The sequence below is a fragment of the Sesamum indicum genome, linkage group LG5 (genome assembly GCF_000512975.1).
Source record: "Sesamum indicum cultivar Zhongzhi No. 13 linkage group LG5, S_indicum_v1.0, whole genome shotgun sequence".
In the NCBI taxonomy this organism is placed as follows: domain Eukaryota; kingdom Viridiplantae; phylum Streptophyta; class Magnoliopsida; order Lamiales; family Pedaliaceae; genus Sesamum; species Sesamum indicum.
In genome coordinates, this window is record NC_026149.1 from 18,614,668 (window position 1) to 18,637,822 (window position 23,155).

Here is a 23,155-nt window from a genome sequence, read left to right on the forward strand (position 1 = left end):
AAAACTTATAAAATATATTTTAATTATTGAATATCCGTATGTACATTTCAAAATTATATATGTAATAGTTTAATTCTGTCGAGGAAAAATCGCACCAGATGTAAGGCTTTTCCGTATGTACATTACTATATATCAATATAATTTTTATATTGAGAAATTTATAATTTTAACATCATAAGTTAGGGTACGTTACAATATTGATACCATATTTTTTGAAATATTTGAAAATTGTACTGAAAAATAGACTTCGTTGGCATTTTTGATACTGTCATTAGATTTCAAAGGCAAGGCCACGTGCAAAAGTCATGTAAGGAGTGGGACAAAACATGAGAAAATTGTATTTTTTGTTAACAATTAAGGAAACTTTGCAATATTAATATCATATTCTCCATTTTTATTAAAAATTTGTGTATGACCCTTTATGTTCACCTTCAACTATATATACATATACATATTTTTAATTTTTTTAATTTTTCTTCGGTATGTCTTCCACTTTCCCTAAATTAAAATGTCCTCAATTTCAAATATTAAAAAAATATTAAATCATTTTTTTTCGTTAGTTAGCTGATGAATTGAAAAATTGTTCAACAATAATTGACGAGAAGGAAGATGAAAAAGTTGTTACTAATATATAATTGCTATTAATTGTTGGGTTGTTTTATTAAGAAAAAAATTATTTATACTTGAGAATTTATTTTTTAGACTTCAATATTTGATGAACAATTTTATTTGTAACTGATATATTTAATTTTTTTATATTTATAGAAAAAAAGAAAAAAAATTAATCGGGTCTACTCGCCCCGACAAATTTTATACCCAAAATTAATAGGACAGGTCCTGAGTCCAACCAAACCCGCCCCCATTGCCATGCACCCTTATCTATTATGAAAACATAATTGTTACATTTTTAATGTTATGGAAAGATTCATAATAAGTGAAACAAATACAATTCGAGAAACCTCATCTGTTCTTGGAACAGATAAGGGATGATAATCAAGCTGGTTAGAGAATTCTCTAACCAACTAATCAGTGGCTATTTTATTTATAATTACAAACTGTTAAATAAATTAATAATGTAACATGTTCATTATTTAATCATACATTAATTAATAAACAACAACTACAAATATTAAAAAAATAATGAACACGAAAAGGTTAATGAATTAAATAAATATAAGGAGGAGAGATTCGAATTCATAACCTCAATTATAAATTGTCAACCTTAACTATTAAGGCCCAACTCCTCGAAGATAAGTGGCATTAAACATGCCAAAATGTCAAAGCCTTGAAAGTCTTCGACCTTTCTTTTATTACTATTATTTTTATAATTACATTATCCTTCTTTGATGTTTGGTATAATTAGGGTAAATTATATTTTTGATCCTATAAGTGGATCTATTTTCAAGTTTAGTCCTATACTCGGGCCAATTCGTACTTTTACGTGTGGGATCAAAATTAGAAATAGGTCTATTTATGGGACAAAAAATGTAATTTACCCTTATTTTGATTGTATTGACTAACGGAGAGAGCAGTTTTCGTTATCAATTGGACGAAAATCCCTCAATGGTCCTCAAATTGAAAAAAAAAAACCATATATAGGACTCAATGTGCGAATTGACCTGAGTGTGGGACCAAAATCGAAGACAGGTCCACTTATGGGACCAAAAATGTAATTTACCCTGTAGTTTTGAAACATACATATAATATTTCTGATATTTATTTACGTCTAGCAAATAAATTTAATATTTAATCAAAATTCACAGGATTACATTTACCTTATTTTGACTCATTATTGCAAGTCAAATAAATCTTTTGTGACAAAACTATCTCTATAAGAGTGAAGATGTATGCCTTACATGAATTAGCATGTGAAACTAAGGGTAGCTTGATTAGGAAAAAAATGTTTAATTTGTAATAAGTCAGTAATTGATAAATATGAATTTTCATTCAATCTTTTTGTTGATATCAATAAATTCTATTAATTTTGACTAACGGATGGATCTATTTGTTGAATGAAAATAAATGTCATGAGTACTATATGCAATTTCACCAGCCACATGAGGTTTACATATAATTACACTAAACCTTAGAGGAGGACGGTGTAATTATTATTATTTTTTGTTTTAATAGAAGTGTAAATTACATCAACATTCATGATGCTTAGGTCTAATTACACAAATACCCACTACTTTTGTAACATTACAAATATATCATCTGAGAAGTTGTTTGTGTAAGATTTTGCCTCTGAATATAAATGTAATTGTATACAACTAAAATTTAAATAAATGTATTTATAAATTTATAAAATATATAAAATATTTGTGTATTTAAACTTAATATAAGGGCACGAGATTGTCTATTGGAAGTTTGCAACATTGTGATGCAATACCTATTGCGACTCACGGATTGCACGTGGAAGGTGAGAGAATGAGAGTCCAAAACATATTTGTCAATATACAAATTAAATAAAATTCTTTGTTTTAAAAGATTCGAGAAAATTGCGTTTTTAGTATCATAATACAGGAGGTTTTGCAAGTCAGGTATCCCACTTTACAAAATAGTCAGTTTTGATATTGTACTTTATAGAGATTTATATTTTAGGTACCTTATTTTTATTTTCTCCTCTCCCTGATTTTTTTTTCTTCTCGGCAGAAATATTCCTATTACTATTCATTAATCAGGCCCAACATGATTTTGAAATAAAATTTGTTTTGACTATTTTGTAGTCTAGTATTCCAAGTACTTAGTTTTACGGATTTTTTCCAACCACACTGCCGCAACAAATGGTATGTATGTTCTTGGATCCTTCAGCAACAAACAACACAACCTTATTTCATTTCCTACCTTAGGGCATAAAAGATACTCTAGAATAGAGACTTAAAAATTTTGGGTGGATAGGTTGAGACAGAAGTCTTTACATTATTAAAGAAATAGTTGAAATATTACATAGATACTTGTTCTTTTATAGGAGGAGACAACTATTTAGCCTCTCATAAAGAGGACTATACCTATGGGGATAATTCCCATAAACTGAAAATTTAAAATAGAAGAATTAGAAAAGACTCAAAATATTATGTACTGAAGAGTTAGAGAAGTTTTCTGATGTCTCTCATCTGCTTCCTATCCTTCTTATTTATAATAGCTCGCAAACTTCAATCCCTGACCTTAAACTTGTATTAGGTGTCATTGCGTTCATCATCTTCTTTATCCTTCTTCTTTCCAGTTGTTGGTCATGATAACTTGTTGAACACGTGCTTGTCAGTTAGTTACCACTTCTTTCTTACTGTTGGTCATTTGTCGTTTTTTGCCAACAGTCTTGCTTTTAATTTTTTACATTCTGAGGGTTTTATCTCTTGTTAAAATTCTTTCTTTTACCCTTGTCGAGCTTCTTTTAAGTTACCCACATCCACCATGTTGCATGCCTTCTTTCTCGTAGGCTCTGTTGCAGGCAACTCATTCTCGTATATGAGCATTCTTTTTTTCTTGAACAAGCAATCTGCAAACTCCGTACTTTTTCCTATCATGACATTCAACAGGAATGATCCATTTAATTTGTTTCAAAAGATCCTAAATGGATACTTGACTTTGTCCATCTCCTTGAGACAGATCCATAATCCTCAAACTTTTTTAGTCAAAATGTCATCTTTATGGATGATACCAGCAAAGCTTCTCCTGAGACAACTTTGACTTTGTTGAAGGCCACAATATTTGGTGTCTGCAGCTTGATGAAATGAAATGCTGGATGAGATCATTTCCCTGCAATCTCTAGAGCTAGTGAGATGAATCTTAGCTCCAGGATATCTCCTCGTTTAAAGTGGGGGTTATTCTGCTATGCACCGTAAACTGCCCTACTAATCCACTCCTAAAGTTTTGAAATTTTTGGAAAGCTTGGTGACATAAATAAACCAAAGCGAATACTCGAAAATCATACCATTCCCTGACATCTTCTGGTTTAGACCGCTCGAGTCAGATCCGATTATATTTTTTGGAGTGTCAATTATGGTCTTGCCTAAATTACCGCCTATGAGGAAAACCAAGTCACATTCTCTAGTAAACCTACTAAGCAGAAACAAAACATATTGAATCCTTAGTATTATCCTTAAAAGTGCCTATCATCGACCAAGACTAATCTCTCACTCTTTACCTCAGAAGTGCTGGGTTGATTTAAATCATCAAAAGTTTGCATTTCTTGTGACTCAATTGTTGCCTTTTCACCACTATTTGGTGATGGCGTTGTGCAAGTAGTACATGAATCTGCTGCTACAGGTAAAGTCATGTACACTAAGTGCAGGGTTAGAGCCCTGCTCTCTGAACTCTCAAGTCATCACTAAAGGTGATGCCTTTTGAATTGGTTCAATTAGGTTGTGCCATAATGAGCTAGAAGCCATTTTGGTACTCTTAATTGAACTCTGGGCAACATCAAGATCAGCCGGTTGAACTTGGCCAACTATTTGGGTTTTCATCGTTAGCTGTCTAAACTTTTTATCAAGCTCCTCAAGACTTTTTTTGAATTGCCTAAGCCTTATAAAGACGGAATCTACTTCAGATGCTCCACCTCTCATAAAAAAATCTACAAAAATATTATCATGAGATTTTATAACAATAATATTGGCATTCTGGTTGCTACCTGGTGATACGTGTTTCCTCAATTTTTTATTCGAGTTTATCCCTTAAGAAAACGTTAACATTTGTATTATCAATTTTTAATGTAAATTCCTTGGCCAATAAAATCGAAAGCCATTTCTTGAATGTCTTCCAAACTATAAAGAAATCTTTCTTGTTGATGTGCCATACTTGGACTTGTTGTTCTGTGAACAACCCTCTTGTGTATTTACATGGCTCTTCACCAGTAGACATCTTTTTTACGAGCACGGTTGCCCAATGATAGTTATTGGTATCTATATAGAGTACTAATTCATCCCCGTCTTTGAGAAAGCAAGCTTGAGCAAGTTATTACAAACCTATTTTAGCTCACAAACCATTTGTGTATACATTTTCTCCCATTTTCTTTTTGAACTCTCTGTTTCTTTTAAAAATGACTGAAAATCCTTCCTGTACTTCACAAGATTCTTAATATCCTACAAATTATCATCTCCCAAAAACCTTTGAAGTTGCTTCTTATATTTCATTATATTAGAAAAATTGCAAATCTTTTCCATAATATGCTCCTGCAACACAATTTCTATTTCATCAATAAGAATTCCTAAAAATTCAATTTTATTGACAGCTACAATGGCTTTCTTTTAAAACAAATACTAATCTTTCTCTATGGCATGCATCTGAAAGTATTTCAAGAGGTTTAATATGATCCTATATGATTTTTGATGCAATCATAATGTCATCTATATAAACAAATATAAATTCAAGATAGTCTTTAAAAATATTATCTATTTTTCTTTAAAATATCTGGGGTGCATTAACAAGTCTCTTTGGCAACACATGCTAAATATATTTGAAAGATCGCGTGGTACGATCCCGGAAGGCTCTAGCAGAAGCGATAAATAAAAAACACGTAAGAATAGAATAATTGTAAAATATAACGAATCCAAGGGGTGTACCCTTGAAATTCTTGGGCGTTCGATGCAGTATGAAAAAATTACGCAACAATAAAACATAATCATACGAGGCTATGGTTGGTAAAATAAAAATAGAAATGAAAATTAAGATTGAAATTTATCTCTTAAATTTCGAGCTTCCAACCTGTTAGTTTGGATGAACGTTCACCCGAGATTTCAATGTAGGAATCCTTCAACGGTGATCCATACCACACTAAAAAACAAGAGGTTGATTCCTTCGCTAGAAGGAATCAAGATAAAAAACTCACCCTAGGTGAGATGAAGGGGGCGATCGAATTATGGACGAGAGGGATTTTTTTTTTTTTTGTGTTGTATTATGTAATGAATTATTACCCTAATAATCATACACAAAATATATTGAAATAACTTGAATACATAAACAAGAATGTGTCTAGATACATTCTATTATTTATAAGGTAACTCTTCAATCCATTCCAAATAGAGAAGAGTCTAATTATGACCAAGCTAGCACTTTCCAGAAATACAATTCTTTGGTCAACTTTTCCTCCATCAATTTTTCTAGTGTGCCTTAATTATTGGGCCGATTTATGTAAAATAAATTCAAGGCACAACAAAATTTAATTAAATTTAATTTAATAAAATTTATTTAATCGAGCCTACTAGGTATTTAATCCAATTAAATACTCAAGCCCAAATTGTCTCTTATTAATTAATGGAATCTAATTCATTAATTAAATAAAGACAAACTCAATTTAAATTAATCCAATTGATTTAAACTTGGGCTATCTATCCAATTGACACCCATGTCTGATTAATCCAATTACTCACATCTTATGAATTTAATTCCAAATTAACTTTTTATTCTTTCTCGATTATTTGTGTGCGACTCTTTAGGTTCACCTTTCATCTAAACTTGGGCTAGTGTTCAATATTATTATTAATTAAATCTAATTTAATTAATATTTATTGATTAACCCTTAATCAACAAAGCCCGTCATCATGGGTGGCCGTCTAGCAACGGTCATGGCACTAGAGACTAGATGAATTTTGGTATAAATATTTAGGCTCCCGAGTCCGTACGCGTACGGTCCTTCCGTCTACTGTCCCCCGGCCTTAGTCTAGGGCATAGAATTAGGTGTCTGTTTTCATCCTGAACTAGGCATCTATGCTTAATACTTGAGATCGCGTTACGCCAAGTTCCTCAACATCAGAACCTCCTTTTTCTATATGATCGACGATTGTGGCCACAAATTCATAAAGCGTGAAAGCATTTATATGTGCATAGGAGATACCTCTGTCACATATTGACAAGGTACAGATCCTATTCTTGGAACTCACCATCCTTGCTAATACTCCAACTACACTAGACAAAGCTTATGATGATCATGTCTGTGATAGAATCACATTTCACACAGATCCAAGATACAATCATCATATGCACGTGACTGTTGTGATTCCTCAAGTCTGAGGACTAGTCCTATACTACCGGAGCCGGGAACTCAATACTGACCAAGCCTATAAGGCTTTCATATGATGATTCCCACGAGTTAGTTCAGTCAGTTGACCACCTTGTCAACTAACCCACTGAAATTGCATAGACGTCCAACGTTTGTCACCGATGAAACACGACACTCATCTAATAAATTCAGTACTCAGTGCAAGTATCAATAGGACTCTGGATGCCCAATCTTGAGGTCCTCGACTTTTGGAACGTCTTGTACCGACCTTTAAAAGTTAGTTTCATAGCGGTCATCTAATATGTAGCCCAACTATATGGGTTATTAAGTGGTCTGTGGACATCTGTTGTGATGTTAATGTAATTTGGTAAGCACAACAGACACATGCGCCAAATACGAATACTTACCATATTAATTGGGACAATATTGCTTAAACAAATATTGCTTGAATGGTTCTCAAAAACCGCCAATCTAATTGACTTTTAGTCACCTATTCCAACAATCTCCCACTTGACCTTAAAGCCAATTTCCCATGTTTTCAGATTAATCTAATTATGAGCAATTTGTGATACTGGCTATGTCTTATGGGTCTACTGTAGTTTCTGCCAATGTCCTGCGGTCCAACCGCATGTTACATCTTCCTATCATCACTCCAAGTAGATGATAGTGTCTAAGATTTTTTATTGAACCTGTGATGAGATCTTGGGCCTTTTACCTTGTGCCATAGCCTAGTTGTCATCCTCTAACGTGACTACTGGTGCGGCTATGCTAGGTAGCATACCCAACAATCATGTGTTATTTTTCAATCCTAACTGTTCTCCAATATAACTTTCAAAGTTATCATACATTCAATTTTTCATGATGAAGTTCCTTGTGGTATTCCACTTGGAACCTTTTCAATATTACCACATTATCATAAATCTTGAATGTAAGCTCGTTTTGAGATTAAACATTATTCGTATGATGCTGGAAGCTATAATTACTATAGTCTTCCAAAATCAACTCTGCATTAATGTGCGTCAAGATATCTTCTTTAATCCTTATTCAGGTATTAAAGATAGCCTTTCAACAGGTGTCTGTTGCCCCATCGGTGCACACTCGATATCCGTTGTTATGCTTAAAAAGCATAGACAAAATCTGGCTTAGTGCACCGAAGAACATTCCTATGCTGCTTACAATAAAGACGTAGGGGATGTCAAACATCTAAGTTCCTCATCAGTCTACCACGATTAAATCTTGGATAGCTTATCCCTAGACAAGAATCCAATTCCTATATGGAGAATTTTATAGACGATATTCGTGTTTTAGAGTTCCACAACATCTTTCTATCAATCCAAATGATCAAATATGTTTTTAACATCTAAAACACTAGGAACACAATTGAGCTCCCACTGACCTTCCACCTTATTCTTGACCGAGTCATGTACCTCATGAACTTGTCAAAACAAGCACCCTAGATATAGGATGTTCAAACCTAGTTTGTACTCTATAGTGAATTTTATGGCTCCAAGCCTTTTATCCGAATCGATATCTTACATAGCTTTTCCTTGTCTAGTCATATTCAGAAACTCGTACCTGTCAGGTAACTGGAGCTTTCTGATCGTCCTTTGGAGAACCTAGTTATGGTCAGAGAAGTTTTGATTATAAATGATGTTTGCATTAATTGATGACAAAACTGTATCAATCAGACTCCAAGTTTAATTTTCCTCCCACTAGTCCCTTGATGTATGCAGGACTATTTCTCATACTCAAGACCCTTTTGTAGGATACAGGCTTGCCAATCCATATCAAATATGGTATTTGGATCATGTCCTTAAAAAAATGCCATGATTTTCAAATCGATAGTTTTTAAAGTCCATATCCAAATGAGCCAGGCAATTTAGTGTGATACGAACCATGTCCAGTCAAAGTTTGATTTCTTCCTTACCAGAGGCAGTTCAACATCGAAGGATTTGTCTCTATAACCAGTTTGGTTCTCCATCTCAAGTCTAATTTCTCCTAACTTCCCAAAAGTCCTTAGATTTGTGAACCCTCTACTGGTCTTTGTGTGTTTAGTGACCTACAGATGTCTATTTTGGATTTAATCCAATAGATCGATTTTCACAAGCATTCTTTGTCCCACAAAGTGTTCTCATGGATTTCTTTATTCTCAGGAAGGATTCATCTATTGCTAGACTCTTTGAATCTACCAATCTACTTATCCTAACTAGATGGATATGGCCTAGCTCATGCATGTCGTTCTCTGTAAATTTTGTTCTTGACTATCCATTGTAGTTATTTATTTTGAACGTGCATAATCCAATTATGAAGTACGATAATTTAATAACTTAGTAGAGTCAAAAGAATCTTTTACTGATCAAATTTGTAATCTAATTTGTCCAACAATTGACTAACAAAAACTTGATCATTACATGATTGTATACTATTTTAACATGAATACTAATTACTAAGTCCACTTAGTCTTATAGCTTTTGCAGTAATTGCCTAGCCATCCCTAGCTTTAAGACAATATGTTTTAGCGTTCTATTCCCTTTCATTTTTGCAAACCATTTGTAGAAATGCGCTTCGAGAGCACGTATCCAACACTTGCGAATATAAATAGTAATCATATGTGCTCAACAAATGCCGTAGCTCGGGAGAAGGGGAGTTCAGGATGCTCCCCCTTCCAATCTCCTTTGGCACTTTTATGCAAATATCATATGTAAATTTTGACTACCGAACTATTTTTCCATTTTCTTTTTACCCTCGCTTAAGGCAACAGTAGCGCCCAAAGCGCTTACAGCGGTCATTCGGCATCCAGCACCCCTGCCTTTTGCCCTTAAGGTCAAAGCCTCCAAATTCAACACTTAGTGGCGCAGATTCTTTAATCGTTGCCTTGTATTGGTTCAACCATTTTTATCAACTATTAATGGTCTTTCTAAGCTCATTTAGAGTTCATGGTAAATAGGTCAAAGGAGGGATGAAGAGACTGAAGGGTTACATCAACGTACATCTCTTTTTAAGATCAACATTGAGGTTATCGAGCTTTTTCACAAGGGATAGCATCTCAACCCCATGTTTATGTACAGAAGACTCTCAGTCATGTTGGCTTCAAACAATGCTTCCGCCGTGGCATATCCAATATGCCAGTTTGGTACCGCATAAATTTGATTTATATGGAGTATTATTGAGCCAACATTCTTTAGCCTTTCATAATGCTCATGGGTGATGGAAGCAGGTATGACGCTGCGGACCTTGCGATTGTCCTGAACATCAAATGTTTTATTTAACCAAGGACTTTTTTGCAAGTCCGATGGAAGAGACTTATTCATGACATAAGACAAGTTTGAAAATCAATGACAATCCTTTGACTTTTCCAACCAATTTAATTGTTTGTGTTTCATTAAATGGAATATATCTCAAAATTAAATTAGAAAATAGATCTAAGACATGTATTCTAAATGCAGAGCAGAAAGAATAAGTAGATTATTGCAATATTATTTTGAGTTAAGACTTGGTCTTTTAGTCGTTAACTTCTCCCACTATTTCTACAAAATTCCACCACTCTCAAGTGGGGTTTCGGGAAATCCTTTGCTAGTGGGCTTGGGATCCACAAGACAATTTACCATGCCGCACTTTTACAATTCACATGGAAAAGGTCTTGTGGTAGGCAACCGATGCCATTCACATTCTATGAGATTCCCAATATATTTTCTCTCACCTCTTCACATGATTCTAAGGACTCCAAGCGAATCATGCTACTCGGTGTTAAGTTCGATCCATCAATCAAATCACACCTCAATTGTCGGCCCACAACTCGTGAGACAATAAAACAACGCTCATAACAATAATGCAGCTTGCCTTCTATTCCAAATGTGCCACGACTCGTGAGACCACATCTGGATAGCGTTAGCTTCCTCATGACATTATTATAGATAGAAGGCCTGGACTCCATCGAAATGTAATTTTGATCTAAGTCCATTATGGGCTTAATATTTAATTAGAATCGGGCTCAACCCATGAACCAAATCACACCTCAACTGTCGCCCCTCACGACTCGTGAGACAGGAAAATAGTGAGCGTGTTTCTTTCTTCACAATAATGGTGCAGTTTTCCTCTATTCCAAGTGTGCCACGACTAGTGAGACCACACTTGGGTAGTGGCAGCTTCATCACCATGTTATTGTGGATGAAAATCTTGGACAGATCAAACCATTTTGATCCAAGTCCATTTTGGCCCTAACACTTTAACTTGGTACAACCAAGGGAGTTAAATTTTTTAGTATTTGACTGAGACCTCATCACATTAATATTTGCATGCACAAATATAAAATATTTAAACGCATTTAAATGAAAGCATTAAATGCATCACATGCGACAAAATTAAGCATACCCCTGTTGGATGATCACGAGCCCAACCTATGCTACCCACTGAGCCCGCAGAGAGTCTAAGGTCTGTCTAGGGTGGCCTTGTGCTAATTCAAATGTAATTTACCCATCAAAATATAGATGGGCCTTTGCAAGTCATTCGTGGGCCTTCTTCTCTGTGGGCCTCCCCTCCATGAACCTTCTTTTCCATGGGCTTGCTTTTGTAAAAAATAAAAATCCTCACCAAAAACCTATTCTATTCTCATTATAATTTAAGAAGAAACCTGGATCAGCAGTTGGGGAGAGTACATATTGCCTGCCTAGGCGCGAGCTATGCCTATGCGCACGCTCGCCTGTGCGCGCACGCTGTGCAATGCCTGTTGGCAGTGTTCTGCTACAGTGCTTAATTTTTTTTTTTGATTCCACACATTAAACTGAAAAACAAAAACCAAGAATTTACAGAAAAATCCAATTTTTCTCAAATACTAAATCATCTAGTTAATCACAAAATCAAATAAGTTAATTTCTACACATACTTATCAATAAAATAAGCAATTAAAACAAGCTTCAAAAGCCATTAAAACATGTTGGCATGCTTATTCACATAAAATCGATAGCCTCCGCATTGAACTGGGCTCTTATACACTTGAAAGATCGCGTGGTATGGCTCGAGAACACGATAGCTGAAGCGATAAATAAAAAAATATATAATAATAAAATTTAAGCGTAAAAAAAACAAACGAATTCAAGGGGTGTACCCTTGGAGTTTCCGGGTGTTCGATATAATTATACGAGGCTATGGTTGGACAAATAAAAGTAGAAGTCAAAACTAAAATCGAAATTTACTTCTTAAATTCGAGCTTCCAACCGGTGAGTTCAGTTGAACGTTCACCCGAGATTCCAACGTAGGAATCCTCCAAAGATGATCCATACCACACCGAAAAATGGGACCTTGATCCCTTTGCTAGAAGGAATCAAGATCAAAGAAGGAAGGTGTTTTTTTGGTGATGGAGCAGGAAGGTTTTTTTTTTGTGTGTTGTATTGGGTAATGATTTATTACCCTAATAATCATACACAAAATATATTTATATACCTGGAATAGATAAATAAGAATATGTCTAGATACATTTTATTATCTATAAGGTAACTCTTCAATCCATTCTAAATAGAGAAGAGTGTAATTATGACCAAGCTAGTACTTTCCAAAAATACAATTAATCGATCAACTTTTCCTCCATCAATTTTGGTAGTGGGTTGGCCGATTTTATAAAAAATAAATTCAAGGACCAATGAATTTTAATTAAATCCAATTTAATAAAATTCATTTAATTGAACCCACTACGTATTTAATCCAATTAAATAATCAAGCCAAAATTGTCTCTTATTAATTAATGGAATCCAATTCATTAATTAAGTAAAGACAAACCCAACTTAAATTAATCCAATTAATTTAAACTTGGGCTATCCATCCAATGGACCTCCATTTGTGAGTAATCCAATTACTTACATCTTATGGAATTAATTCTAAATTAATTCTTTGTTCTTTTTTCGGTGATTTATGTGTGACTCTTTAGGTTCAACTCTATGCTAGACTTAGGCTAGTGTTCAACATTATTATTAACTAAAATCTAATTTAATTAATATTTCTTGATTAATCCTTAATCAAGAAAGCCTGTCACCAAGGTTGGCTGTCTAGCAACGTTTCATGACACTAGAGACTAGGTGAATTTCTGTGTGAACATTTAGAGCCCCGAGTCCATACGGGTACGATCCTTCCGTCTACTGTCCGCCTTTAGTTTAGGCCATCAATTAGGTGTCGGTTTTCATCCTGAAATAGGCATCTATGCTTAATACTTGAGATCGCGTTACTTTAAGTTTCTCGACATAGGAACCCCCTTTTTCTATTCGATCAACGACTGTGGTCACAGATTCATAATACGTGAATGCATATCCAAGTGCATAGGAGATACCTCCGTCATATAGTGATAGGGGATGGATCCTCTTCTTGGAACTCACAATCCTCACTACATATTCCATTTACACTGAACAAAGCTTATGATGATCATGTCTGTGACACAATTACCTCTCGTGCAAGATACAGTCTTCGTATTTATGTGACTGCCGTGATTTCTCAAGTTTGAGGACTACTCCTGTATTATCAAAATTGGGGACTCAAGTCATACCGACCAAGCCTCTAAAGGCTTTCATTTGAAGACCCCCACGAGTCAATTCAATCAGTTGACCACCTTGTCAACTAACCTACTAAACTTATATAGAAGTCCAACGTCTGTCACCAATGAAACGCGTTGCTCATTCAATGAATGCAATACTCGGTGCAAGTATCAGTAAGATTCTCGATGTCCAGTCTCAAGGTTCTCGACTTGGAACATTTTCGACCAACCCTCAGAAGTTGGTTTTATAGCCGCCATCTAATGTGCAGCCCAACTACATGGGTTATTAAGTGGTCTATGGGCATTTGTTGTGACGTCAAATTAGTGCTTAACGTAATTTGGCAAGCACAACAGACACATGCGCCAAAAACGAATACTTACCGTATTTATTAGAACAATATTATTTAAATAAAAATTGCTTGAATGATTCTCAAAACTACCAATTTAATTAACTTTTGGTCACCTATCCCAACAATGTCGCGTAGACAACAATTTGGGTTAATTATGAACTTCATATTTGCTAATGGTATCAAAATCTTGTGTTCTGTATGGACATGTAATTAAGTATAGTGGACCTGTAAGCCATGTAGTATTAGATACATTCATTTCTGTTTGGTATATATGCTATGAAGTCTTGTAAATGTGTGCGTATAGTATATTGTGTCCTTTACCTTCCATTCATATGGCCTATGGACGATTTAAGTTTATGTGTGATAATTCGCTAGTATTATTTGAAAACTGCCTAATTTGAAAATTGTTCGAAAATTTATCAGATGACTAAAAGTAAGTAATTTCGTAAGTTACTAGATCTAAACAAAAATGGATATAATTATCGGACTAAAATTAAAATTAGACATACTTAGCGGACTAAAATAATACTTTTTCCTTATATATTTATAACCCATTTAAAAAGTAATTCATTTTCAAATATTTATATCTATGCTAAAAAAAATACAATATTTCGAAAGTTAGGTGCCAAGCAATCGCATCTAAATTTTACTTCCAGAGTTTGTTCACTTATTAACATGAAAAAAGGAGATCGTTCCTTGAGGTTTTAGAACATTTTTGTAGGAAAAAATAACATAATGTTCTCTAGAAACCAAGAAAAACATCTTCAGATTTCATCTCAAAACCCCAAAGAAAAGCTTAGAATTGTGTCAAGATTGACATCTCAGGAAACAGTAACCGTTAACTTACTAGAATGTATTCAATAAGTTCTAGAACCAGAAGAATGACAAAGAGAAAATAGCATAGGCCTCTCTCAATATATATGCAAGATGTTCCATGAGAACTTCATCCCATCAGAAAGTTATTTTTTTATATGGGTAGAGACTAAGTATTTCTTTTCAAATAAATTTTTTAAGCTTCAAATTTAGTGTGGAAATATCTTGTTAGTTTTGCAATATTACTGATTTATAAAGCAAGTCATTTAGCGAAAACATTTATACTATATTCTTGTTTCAGAAATATAATATCTTAAAAATAAGATTATTAGCACTCGCGCCTTAATCTTTTATTATTTATTAACACAAGAAAAAAAATTGTTCTGCTCATCTTTTTGAGAGCGTTTATTCTTTGAAAACAAAAGGCATGCTCATCTTTTTGAGAGCGTTTATTCTTTGAAAACAAAAGGCATCTTCATTTTTGGTCGTAAACCACAAAAAAAAGCTTACTAACACCATACCCTTTTCAGAAAACACCAACCTTTACATTCTAAAGATGTGTCAAAAATTTTTACAGATACCAAAGTGAAATATAATCAAAAGAAAAACAAATAGGGTATAACTTAGGTCTCTATATAAGGAAGTTGTGCCATGAGCCCATCAGCATTTCTGTTTCATAACAGTCTCTTCCCATAAAAAAGCTACATATATTTTTTTATGAAATACAAGTTGGGACCATGGTCGTAGGAATATTTAGGACGTGTCCTATAGAATATAATGCTACGATAAGCAACATATTTAATTCTTAGGACCGATGTCTTTTAGGGCACAGATCTGCTCTTCACCCATTGCAGACATGACAGACACCACAAGATCCTTTCCTTCCTCAAACCCACCTTTAATCTGCATGCAACAAATAAAGGCTTTAAAAATCTCCATTGTTTGTCGAAGATAAGAAGTGGAGAAAAGCTAAATGGAAAAACTTTTTTCTTTTAAATGACTTGTAAGAAAAACTTAATTGATAGGAGACAAGTTTGAAATCATGTATTAATTCATTGCTACAAGAATTGCATAGTCCAAAATAATATTAAATTTATTTACAAAAAAAAAAAACACAAAGTAGCCCGAAGCAAGTGAAAACACCCATGAAAAAACTACAAAGTGCTTTTTAAAACAGTTGAACACTCTCAAACTATCTGTGCAATTACAATATGCTCTCACCTGTCCAAGCAGACTTTCATCGGTAGGAAGCCGCAGATCATCTTTGGTGTTGCCACTTTCAGTCAGGAGAGAAACCTACAATATAGAAACATCTACCTACCTCAAGCTTCCAAAAGAACGAGATATATTGAGAATGACTTGTAAACTTAATTGATAGGAGACAAGTTTGAAATCATGTATTAATTCATTGCTACAAGAATTGCATAGTCCAAAACAAAATTAAAATTTATTTACAAAAAAAAAAAACACAAAGTAGCCCGAAGCAAGTGAAAACACCCATGAAAAAACTACAAAGTGCTTTTTAAAACAGTTGAACACTCTCAAACTATCTGTGCAATTACAATATGCTCTCACCTGTCCAAGCAGACTTTCATCGGTAGGAAGCCGCAGATCATCTTTGGTGTTGCCACTTTCAGTCAGGAGAGAAACCTACAATATAGAAACATCTACCTACCTCAAGCTTCCAAAAGAACGAGATATATTGAGAATTGAAACTCAACATAGTGATTAAGTTTATTTCTTAAGATGTCACTTCTCAAATTCCAATGAGAAAACTCAAGTTTATGTTGGAGAGATAATACAGTATGGTCAAAATTATCTTAAGCATTGTATGGTGAAAATAACTTACGAAACCATCTTCAGAGATGTCAATTAGTTGATAATCAGTACGATTAACATGAGGCACCTGAGACAACATTCCAAGACAACATTAATAACACCTTGTTGGTATTCAACAAGAATCTGTGTTTGTTGTGGTACTCAGAAAGAATAGAGGAAAAAAGAGCAAGAATCCATCAACAACATATTACATCACAATTGTGGGAGGATGGAACAATATCTTCAAGCTTTTTGCCAGTGAATATGTCGATTCCCACAAAATGACATTTGGCATGCCCATGTTTGCCAGTTTTAGAGGTGGAGACTTCAACGACCTATTCAAGTAGAAAATGTGAAGATAATCAAGTAGCATCGAGGTTACCACTAAGGAAATTATTGATCCAAGAAACGGACTCAGTTGGCAGAGAAAGTTAAATGCGAAATCAAATAGCTATTTTATTAGCTAGGATAAGACAATTCAACAATGATACACCGTGCCATAACATCGATCCTTGCCAAAATATAGAAAATTATGAAGATCCAACACACAATCATTTGCATCAAAGTGTAAGGAGCAAGAATTTGACATGTACTGCAGAAAAGTGAATTTATAAAGATATATTTCCTTAGTATTACAGTAGTACCATAACCAATCTGTCAATGTTTTTCTAGACTCCTACTTCACTGGATTGTTTAAATAACAACAATACTCTACATGATATCACCTAGAAATTGGAAAATCCATGAGAAATTCCATTATTGATAGGATCAAGTTAACGTCTAACAGGTTCAGCGTCAGGGTAAATATACAAACAATTCACAGAAACTGTGCAACCATCATGACAAATAAAGCATAAAAATTCAGTCTTTTGCATAAAAAACTGACAGATTTTTCCTTCCTTCTTAGCCTTTTTCCCCACTCAAGTTTTTAAGGTTAATGTCACTAATGTTTCCTGCTAATAGTAACTCAAAATGCATTGCAAACATGATAGAAGGGATAACTTTTAACTAACTTTTAACCCTTCAAAAGTCGGTTACAACTCAACGATAAACTTCCGAATTATAGACCTACGACACAATCAAACCCGAACGAAGAAAATGTGAATTGGATCGTACCAGATAAAGAGTACCGATTCAATCATCCGTACACACAGTATCGGGCGTAGCATGAACTTAATGAAACGGAAGCAAAAAGTGAAGCCCTTCCCCTTAACAAAGAAGAAGCCAACAGTCCTATACCTTTCTCCACCATGTCTCACAAATTGAAAACAAGATTGGTGGAAACCTTAAAGTGAAAAATACCACAATTCCACACAGATTCTCACTAACTCCTTCAAAACCTTGTCATAACATATAAAATCTAACTCTGTATGATAAATAAATAAAAAATCAAACAAGACACTGTATATAGAACAAGGGCAGAAAAATAATTCTAAACACAACAATAAAAATTAACAAAATTAAAGATCAAAGCATATCATGGATCAGAAGAAGACAACAACCAAAACCCATCAAGATCTGATGAAATTAACACAAGCCCAGATGGAATTCAACAACAAAATCCCATAAAAATCAAATCTTTTCCATGAAATCCCACAAAAAAAAAAAGAATCCGGACCTTGCAAGGCCTGCCTTTGATGACTATGTAACCATTCTTGCGGATAGTGCCAGCTTGCTGAGGGTAAGTCTTGGAGGCACCCGCATCGGCCTTCGACTCAAAGTGATGCTCCTCGTCCGACATGTTTCTCTCTACACTTTCCTTTCTGCCGTTTCAACCAAAATATTTTCTGAGGATGACAGAAAATTCTGATTTTATTATTATTTCTTTTTCTTCATTTATTATGGCCATAATAATTAATAAATGTGGATTGGGCTTTTTACATTCTCTTTATTTTTGTTTTTTGGGATAGAATCTATCACTACTACAACTTGTTTGCAATTTTTTCCCGTTTTTATTTGATTTCCCTTTTTTAAATATTATTTTGATGATATGAAGGTTGAGTTGAAGTAAAATATTACTTTCTTTTCCATTTGTTTAAATACATTTTAGAAAAAAGAATAATATATATTCAATTTAATTATATTAAATGACTTATACGATAAATATAAATATATAATAGTCATTGTACCCGCTTTCATACTCCTAAAATAAAAACATAGGAGCTCTATGAATTTAAGAATATTATTTCAAATATATTTTTTTTAAAGTAAAAAGCAATATTTTTGTACTAATTTTAATTTAAATTAAATTTAAATTAATTATATGATAAGTGAAATGAATTTAAAGTTAATTTACATGAGCGTAATATGTTTTTCATTTTTATGCAGCCCGTAACTGTATCTGCAGGTCCAAGTGATAGTATTAGACAATCCTCATTGCCCACCACAGTGATTAAAATTCAGCACCGAATTTTGACCTCAAATATCCCAAATAATTTACCTCATGCCCCCATTTGTGCATAAAATAACTAATTGAATGGCATTCTGTAACAAGGGCAAGGCAGATTTTGTGTGTGTTGAATTAAGCAACAGCAGCTCAAGCTTCGTCTGCAACATCATCTTCTGCTCCTGCTACTTCTTCTGGTCTTGGCTCTGTTTCTGATACTAATATGAAGAAGTCGCATTCCTCCCCATTACGTTTTCATTAGTTATGTATTTCACTTTCATTAGTTGGCATTAGTAGCTTAGGTGGTAGTTTAGGTGGAATCCAATTTGTTATTCTGTTTTAGTTAGTTACACAGTTGGCTCTTCTTCACCGCCTCTGAACTTGTATTTAAGCTGCAGTTGTACCAGTTTTACAGATGAAATAACACTCAATGGTCTTCTGCATTCTGGTTCTGTGAAATTGATATTCATGGCTTTTACATTCAATTTCATCATGGTATCAGAGCCATCATCTTGATGATCTCTGCATACGAAGCAGTTTAATCAATTTTTCGCAGACATTATTTTCACAGTCGATGAGAATGGCGAGCTCATCAACTGATGCGCCTGCGATTGCTCCCATGGCAACAGGAACTGGAAATGATCATATGGTGATGGTTTTTGCGTCATTCAATGGCAACAATTGGCTATCTTGGAGTAGATCTGTACGAATGGCCTTAGAAAGTAAGGACAAGTTAACGTTTATCGACGGCACAGGCTTAAGGCCTGCGATTGGAACTCCACAACATAAACAGTGGACGATTGCAGATTGTACGGTGCGGACCTGGATTTTGAACACCATCTCCTAAGACTTAGTAAATGCATACCTGTACTCAAGCTCATCCAGAGACCTCTGGTTGGAGCTTGAAGCTAGATACGGTGAATGTGAAGGAAATCTACTATACAAGTTGCAGCGAGAGATTAGCTCCATTTCGCAGGGAAAATGTCTGTCACTAGCTACTACACTAAACTGAAATAGCTCTGGGATGAGCTGTTATGCCTCATGCCACCAGCTATGTGTTCGTGTGGGCTTTGCGTTTGTGGTTGCAACAAGACCAAGGTGGATCAGAACGATGCCAGCCAGCTGATACAATTTTTGATGGGGTTGAATTACTCGTACGATAACATTCGCAGTCAGATTTTAGTTCTTTTTGGACTATTGTCAATTTTTTCGAGGATTTTCATAAGAAAATTCTTTCTTTGTAGTTTTAGAGTTTGGAAATATTCCCTGTTATCATTACAATTCGAATGAAATTTTTTGAAAAGTCTCATCCTTTAGTGGTAAAATATCTAAATATAATAAAATAAATATTTTTTTAATGAACCTAAACTCTCATACCCTTGTATGCAAACATGACCAATTGAATGCAAAATGAGTGAGAATAGAATAAAATTGCTCATTAAAATCTATATTACCACAGCTAATAATTGGTAAATATCGGAATTATCATTTTATAATAGATCATCTACAACCCGACTTAATTAGTATCAAAGTAAGCAATATTTGTTGTCGAAAAATTCTTATGCATCAAGTTTACCCCACACCCAATCTATCATACTATAAATATTATAGTATTTACTGTGCCATTCATTATTTTTTTTGTAAAATTATACATAAGGTATTTATAAAGTATTACATATTTATCATATAATTAATTGAACTTAAAGAAACAAATTTTAGTTAAAATATTTCATATATCCAGTTCGGAAATTGATAATTTTGGCTATAAGTTGGTATTATGAGTTGCGTCTATTGCCACGTAACACTGCCCTCCTATAACCAGATAGATACAATATAAATTTTAGGAATAAAAAATCAGTATGTTGTTAAAGTGGGTCAAGCAATTAATATGAATAAAAGTGAAGGATAAATATGATAGTATATTGACGATTAAAATATGATAAATAAATTATTTAAAATAAATAAATATATATTGGTATGAATATTTAGAAGTATAATTAGTATTTTACAATTTAATGTTATGGCATCGCAAGACGTGACATAGTTAAAACTAAATGTCCTTTTTTATATTAATAAAGATAATAATAATTAATTCCACCAACTAAGGATTATTAATTGAAAAATACTCAGACATAAGTAACCTAAGTGTAACGTTGTTTCTGTTACATTATGACAAGATTACAAGTTTCATCTCCTTTTCTTTTTCTCCCTTTTTTGCAAATTATTTCATGGTGTTGGATATTGGGTCGGGTTAGTGGACCTGTGACCTAATAACCATCCATATTTGAGACAGCGTTTGAGTCTCCCAAATACATATTGGGATAAGGACTCTTATGAGATAAATCCTACGTAGGATAGAGTTTGTAGTCTTCTAATTATTTATTTGGATATGGACTCCTCTTAAAGATAAGGTTGGATAAACGTATAAATAGAGTATATGGTTGTGATAAAATTACAACACAAAAACATTAATGTGATACAAAATGAGTTGATCACAATACTCTATCCAATTCTCTAGATCTCTACCTTTTTCTCCCTACCTTCTTCCTTGGAGCATCACCATAGGCTCTTTGGATTTGAGGTGTCTAAATGAGTGTGTTACTCTAGTAATGATCTACCAAGGCGATTAAGGTATCACTACAAGAAAAAAGTGGTATTTGGCATGGGCAAGGCAGCCGTTCCAAAACCCATTCCATATTGGAATGAGCTTTTGAACACACGAGAAATGGATATTGATAGATGATGTCATGATCCATATTTTTCTTGGGTTATAATTTTGAAACGGCCAAACCGTTCAAATATGTGTTCCAAACTAACAGTTAGAAAATCCGTTCCAAAGACAGTCCCAAAATAGTAACGGTTAATCTTTGAAACACATATTTAGAATTAGGGTCGGTCTTGCAATGGTCATTCCTATATGTGTGACGATGGATATCCAAAAGATGACCGTTAGAAAATGTATTCCAAAATAAGGTACAATTTGGAACATGTAACACTTAATCAATTATGTCAAAAACCGTACCAAATTATGAGTTTTACTCAAGAAGTAATGTGTTTCAAAAATCATTCCAAAACCCACTACAAATTGGAACGGTTTTTGGAGCGGATTTTGTGGATAATTTGCAAATAATATTCTCACACAAATAAAATTATTTTTTAAAATAAAAAATATTTTCCTATTTATGAACGGTCCAAAAACCAAAAAATCGTACCGAAGACCGTTCCAAGTTTGGACGGACTTATAAAAAATTGTTCCTAAATACATTACAATATCCTAAATAAAAAAAAAATTAAAATTTAGGAACGGTCAATTTATTTTGATCTTTCCAAAATCAGTTCAAAATATTTTAGTTTCGCGCCAAATGAAAAGTGCAGGGAAAATCAAACTTGGGAACGATTTTTAAATATTTGATCGTTCCTAAGATGAATTTAACTAAAAACATGCCTAAATGTATAAAATATCTGTTCCTAAAATGATTAACAATAAATCGTTCATAAATGAGTTCCAAAACTATTCCTAAATATGTCTACAGATTCCTCATTCACTTCCCGATTATGATATCTCAACATCCAAAATTCTGATTAATTCCAAACTTAAACACGTAATTTTTTTTCATATGTGAACATATCTAGCTGTCTGATCTAAAATTACATGATTTGATGGACAGTTGCATCGTTTTTAACCTCGTTGATTGTGTATCAGATACGATATCTCAGTATCCGTATAATAAAAATATCCAAAACATCATTAAATTTAGTATTTTGTCGATTTAATAATATCCAATGATTTGATTAAAATTTTAACAGTCTCATTAGGAGATCCAATACAATAGTATAAGATGCTACTTACATCTATATACTTGATCTTCTGAACATATATCAATTTAATTCAAAGTATTATATATTTTCAATGACTTTAATTAATTTATGATCTAACTTTTTTCTAATCATTAACATGTCTGGAACGGTTTTTTCTATATTTTTTATTTTTTTGATTTTTTAGGAAAAATAGTTTTGGCACACAATTAGGAAAGCTTTTTTTAAAAAAAAATAGGAAGGGTTTTGTTAAAAATGCTAGAAAACGACGTTGTTTTTGGATTAAACGATATCGTTTTTACTTTTAGGAATGTTTTTAAAAATAAAAACAGTTATTGTTAAAAATGCTCGTCAACTGAAACGACGTTGTCTTGGTTATTTGAAACAGTTTTTTTAAAAAAAATGCCTATTCCAAAATCCGTTCTAAAAATCAATATATATACAACACTTAGCATATTGTT

General features: G+C 33.5%; 1 protein-coding gene across 2 annotated transcripts; it reads right to left on the reverse strand.

Moving 5' to 3' along the window:
* LOC105162934 (eukaryotic translation initiation factor 5A-3) lies at positions 15,200-18,301 on the reverse strand. Of its 2 annotated transcripts, none has more exons than XM_020693647.1 (5): positions 18,111-18,301; positions 16,705-16,827; positions 16,524-16,580; positions 15,896-15,970; positions 15,200-15,577 (listed from the first exon to the last, which is right to left on the reverse strand). In XM_020693647.1, exons 1-5 carry the CDS (start codon positions 18,231-18,233, stop codon positions 15,473-15,475), a joined length of 483 nt encoding a protein of 160 aa, XP_020549306.1. In that variant the 5' UTR covers positions 18,234-18,301; the 3' UTR covers positions 15,200-15,472. The 2 variants fall into 2 exon arrangements, with proteins under 2 accessions (XP_020549306.1, XP_011079412.1); XM_011081110.2 differs by lacking the exon at positions 15,896-15,970 and adding an exon at positions 16,250-16,324 and having other exon boundaries at positions 18,111-18,300.

Bases quoted from the DNA above. Each gene is read 5' to 3' on its own strand.
- LOC105162934 (XM_020693647.1), bottom strand. From the start codon at position 18,233: ATGTCGGACGAGGAGCATCACTTTGAGTCGAAGGCCGATGCGGGTGCC. The intron at 16,828-18,110 runs GTCCGGATTCTT...CTACTTGAATAG, and splicing joins TCAAAGGCAGGCCTTGCAAG to GTCGTTGAAGTCTCCACCTC. The intron at 15,578-15,895 runs GTGAGAGCATAT...TGTTGCATGCAG, and splicing joins ATGAAAGTCTGCTTGGACAG to ATTAAAGGTGGGTTTGAGGA.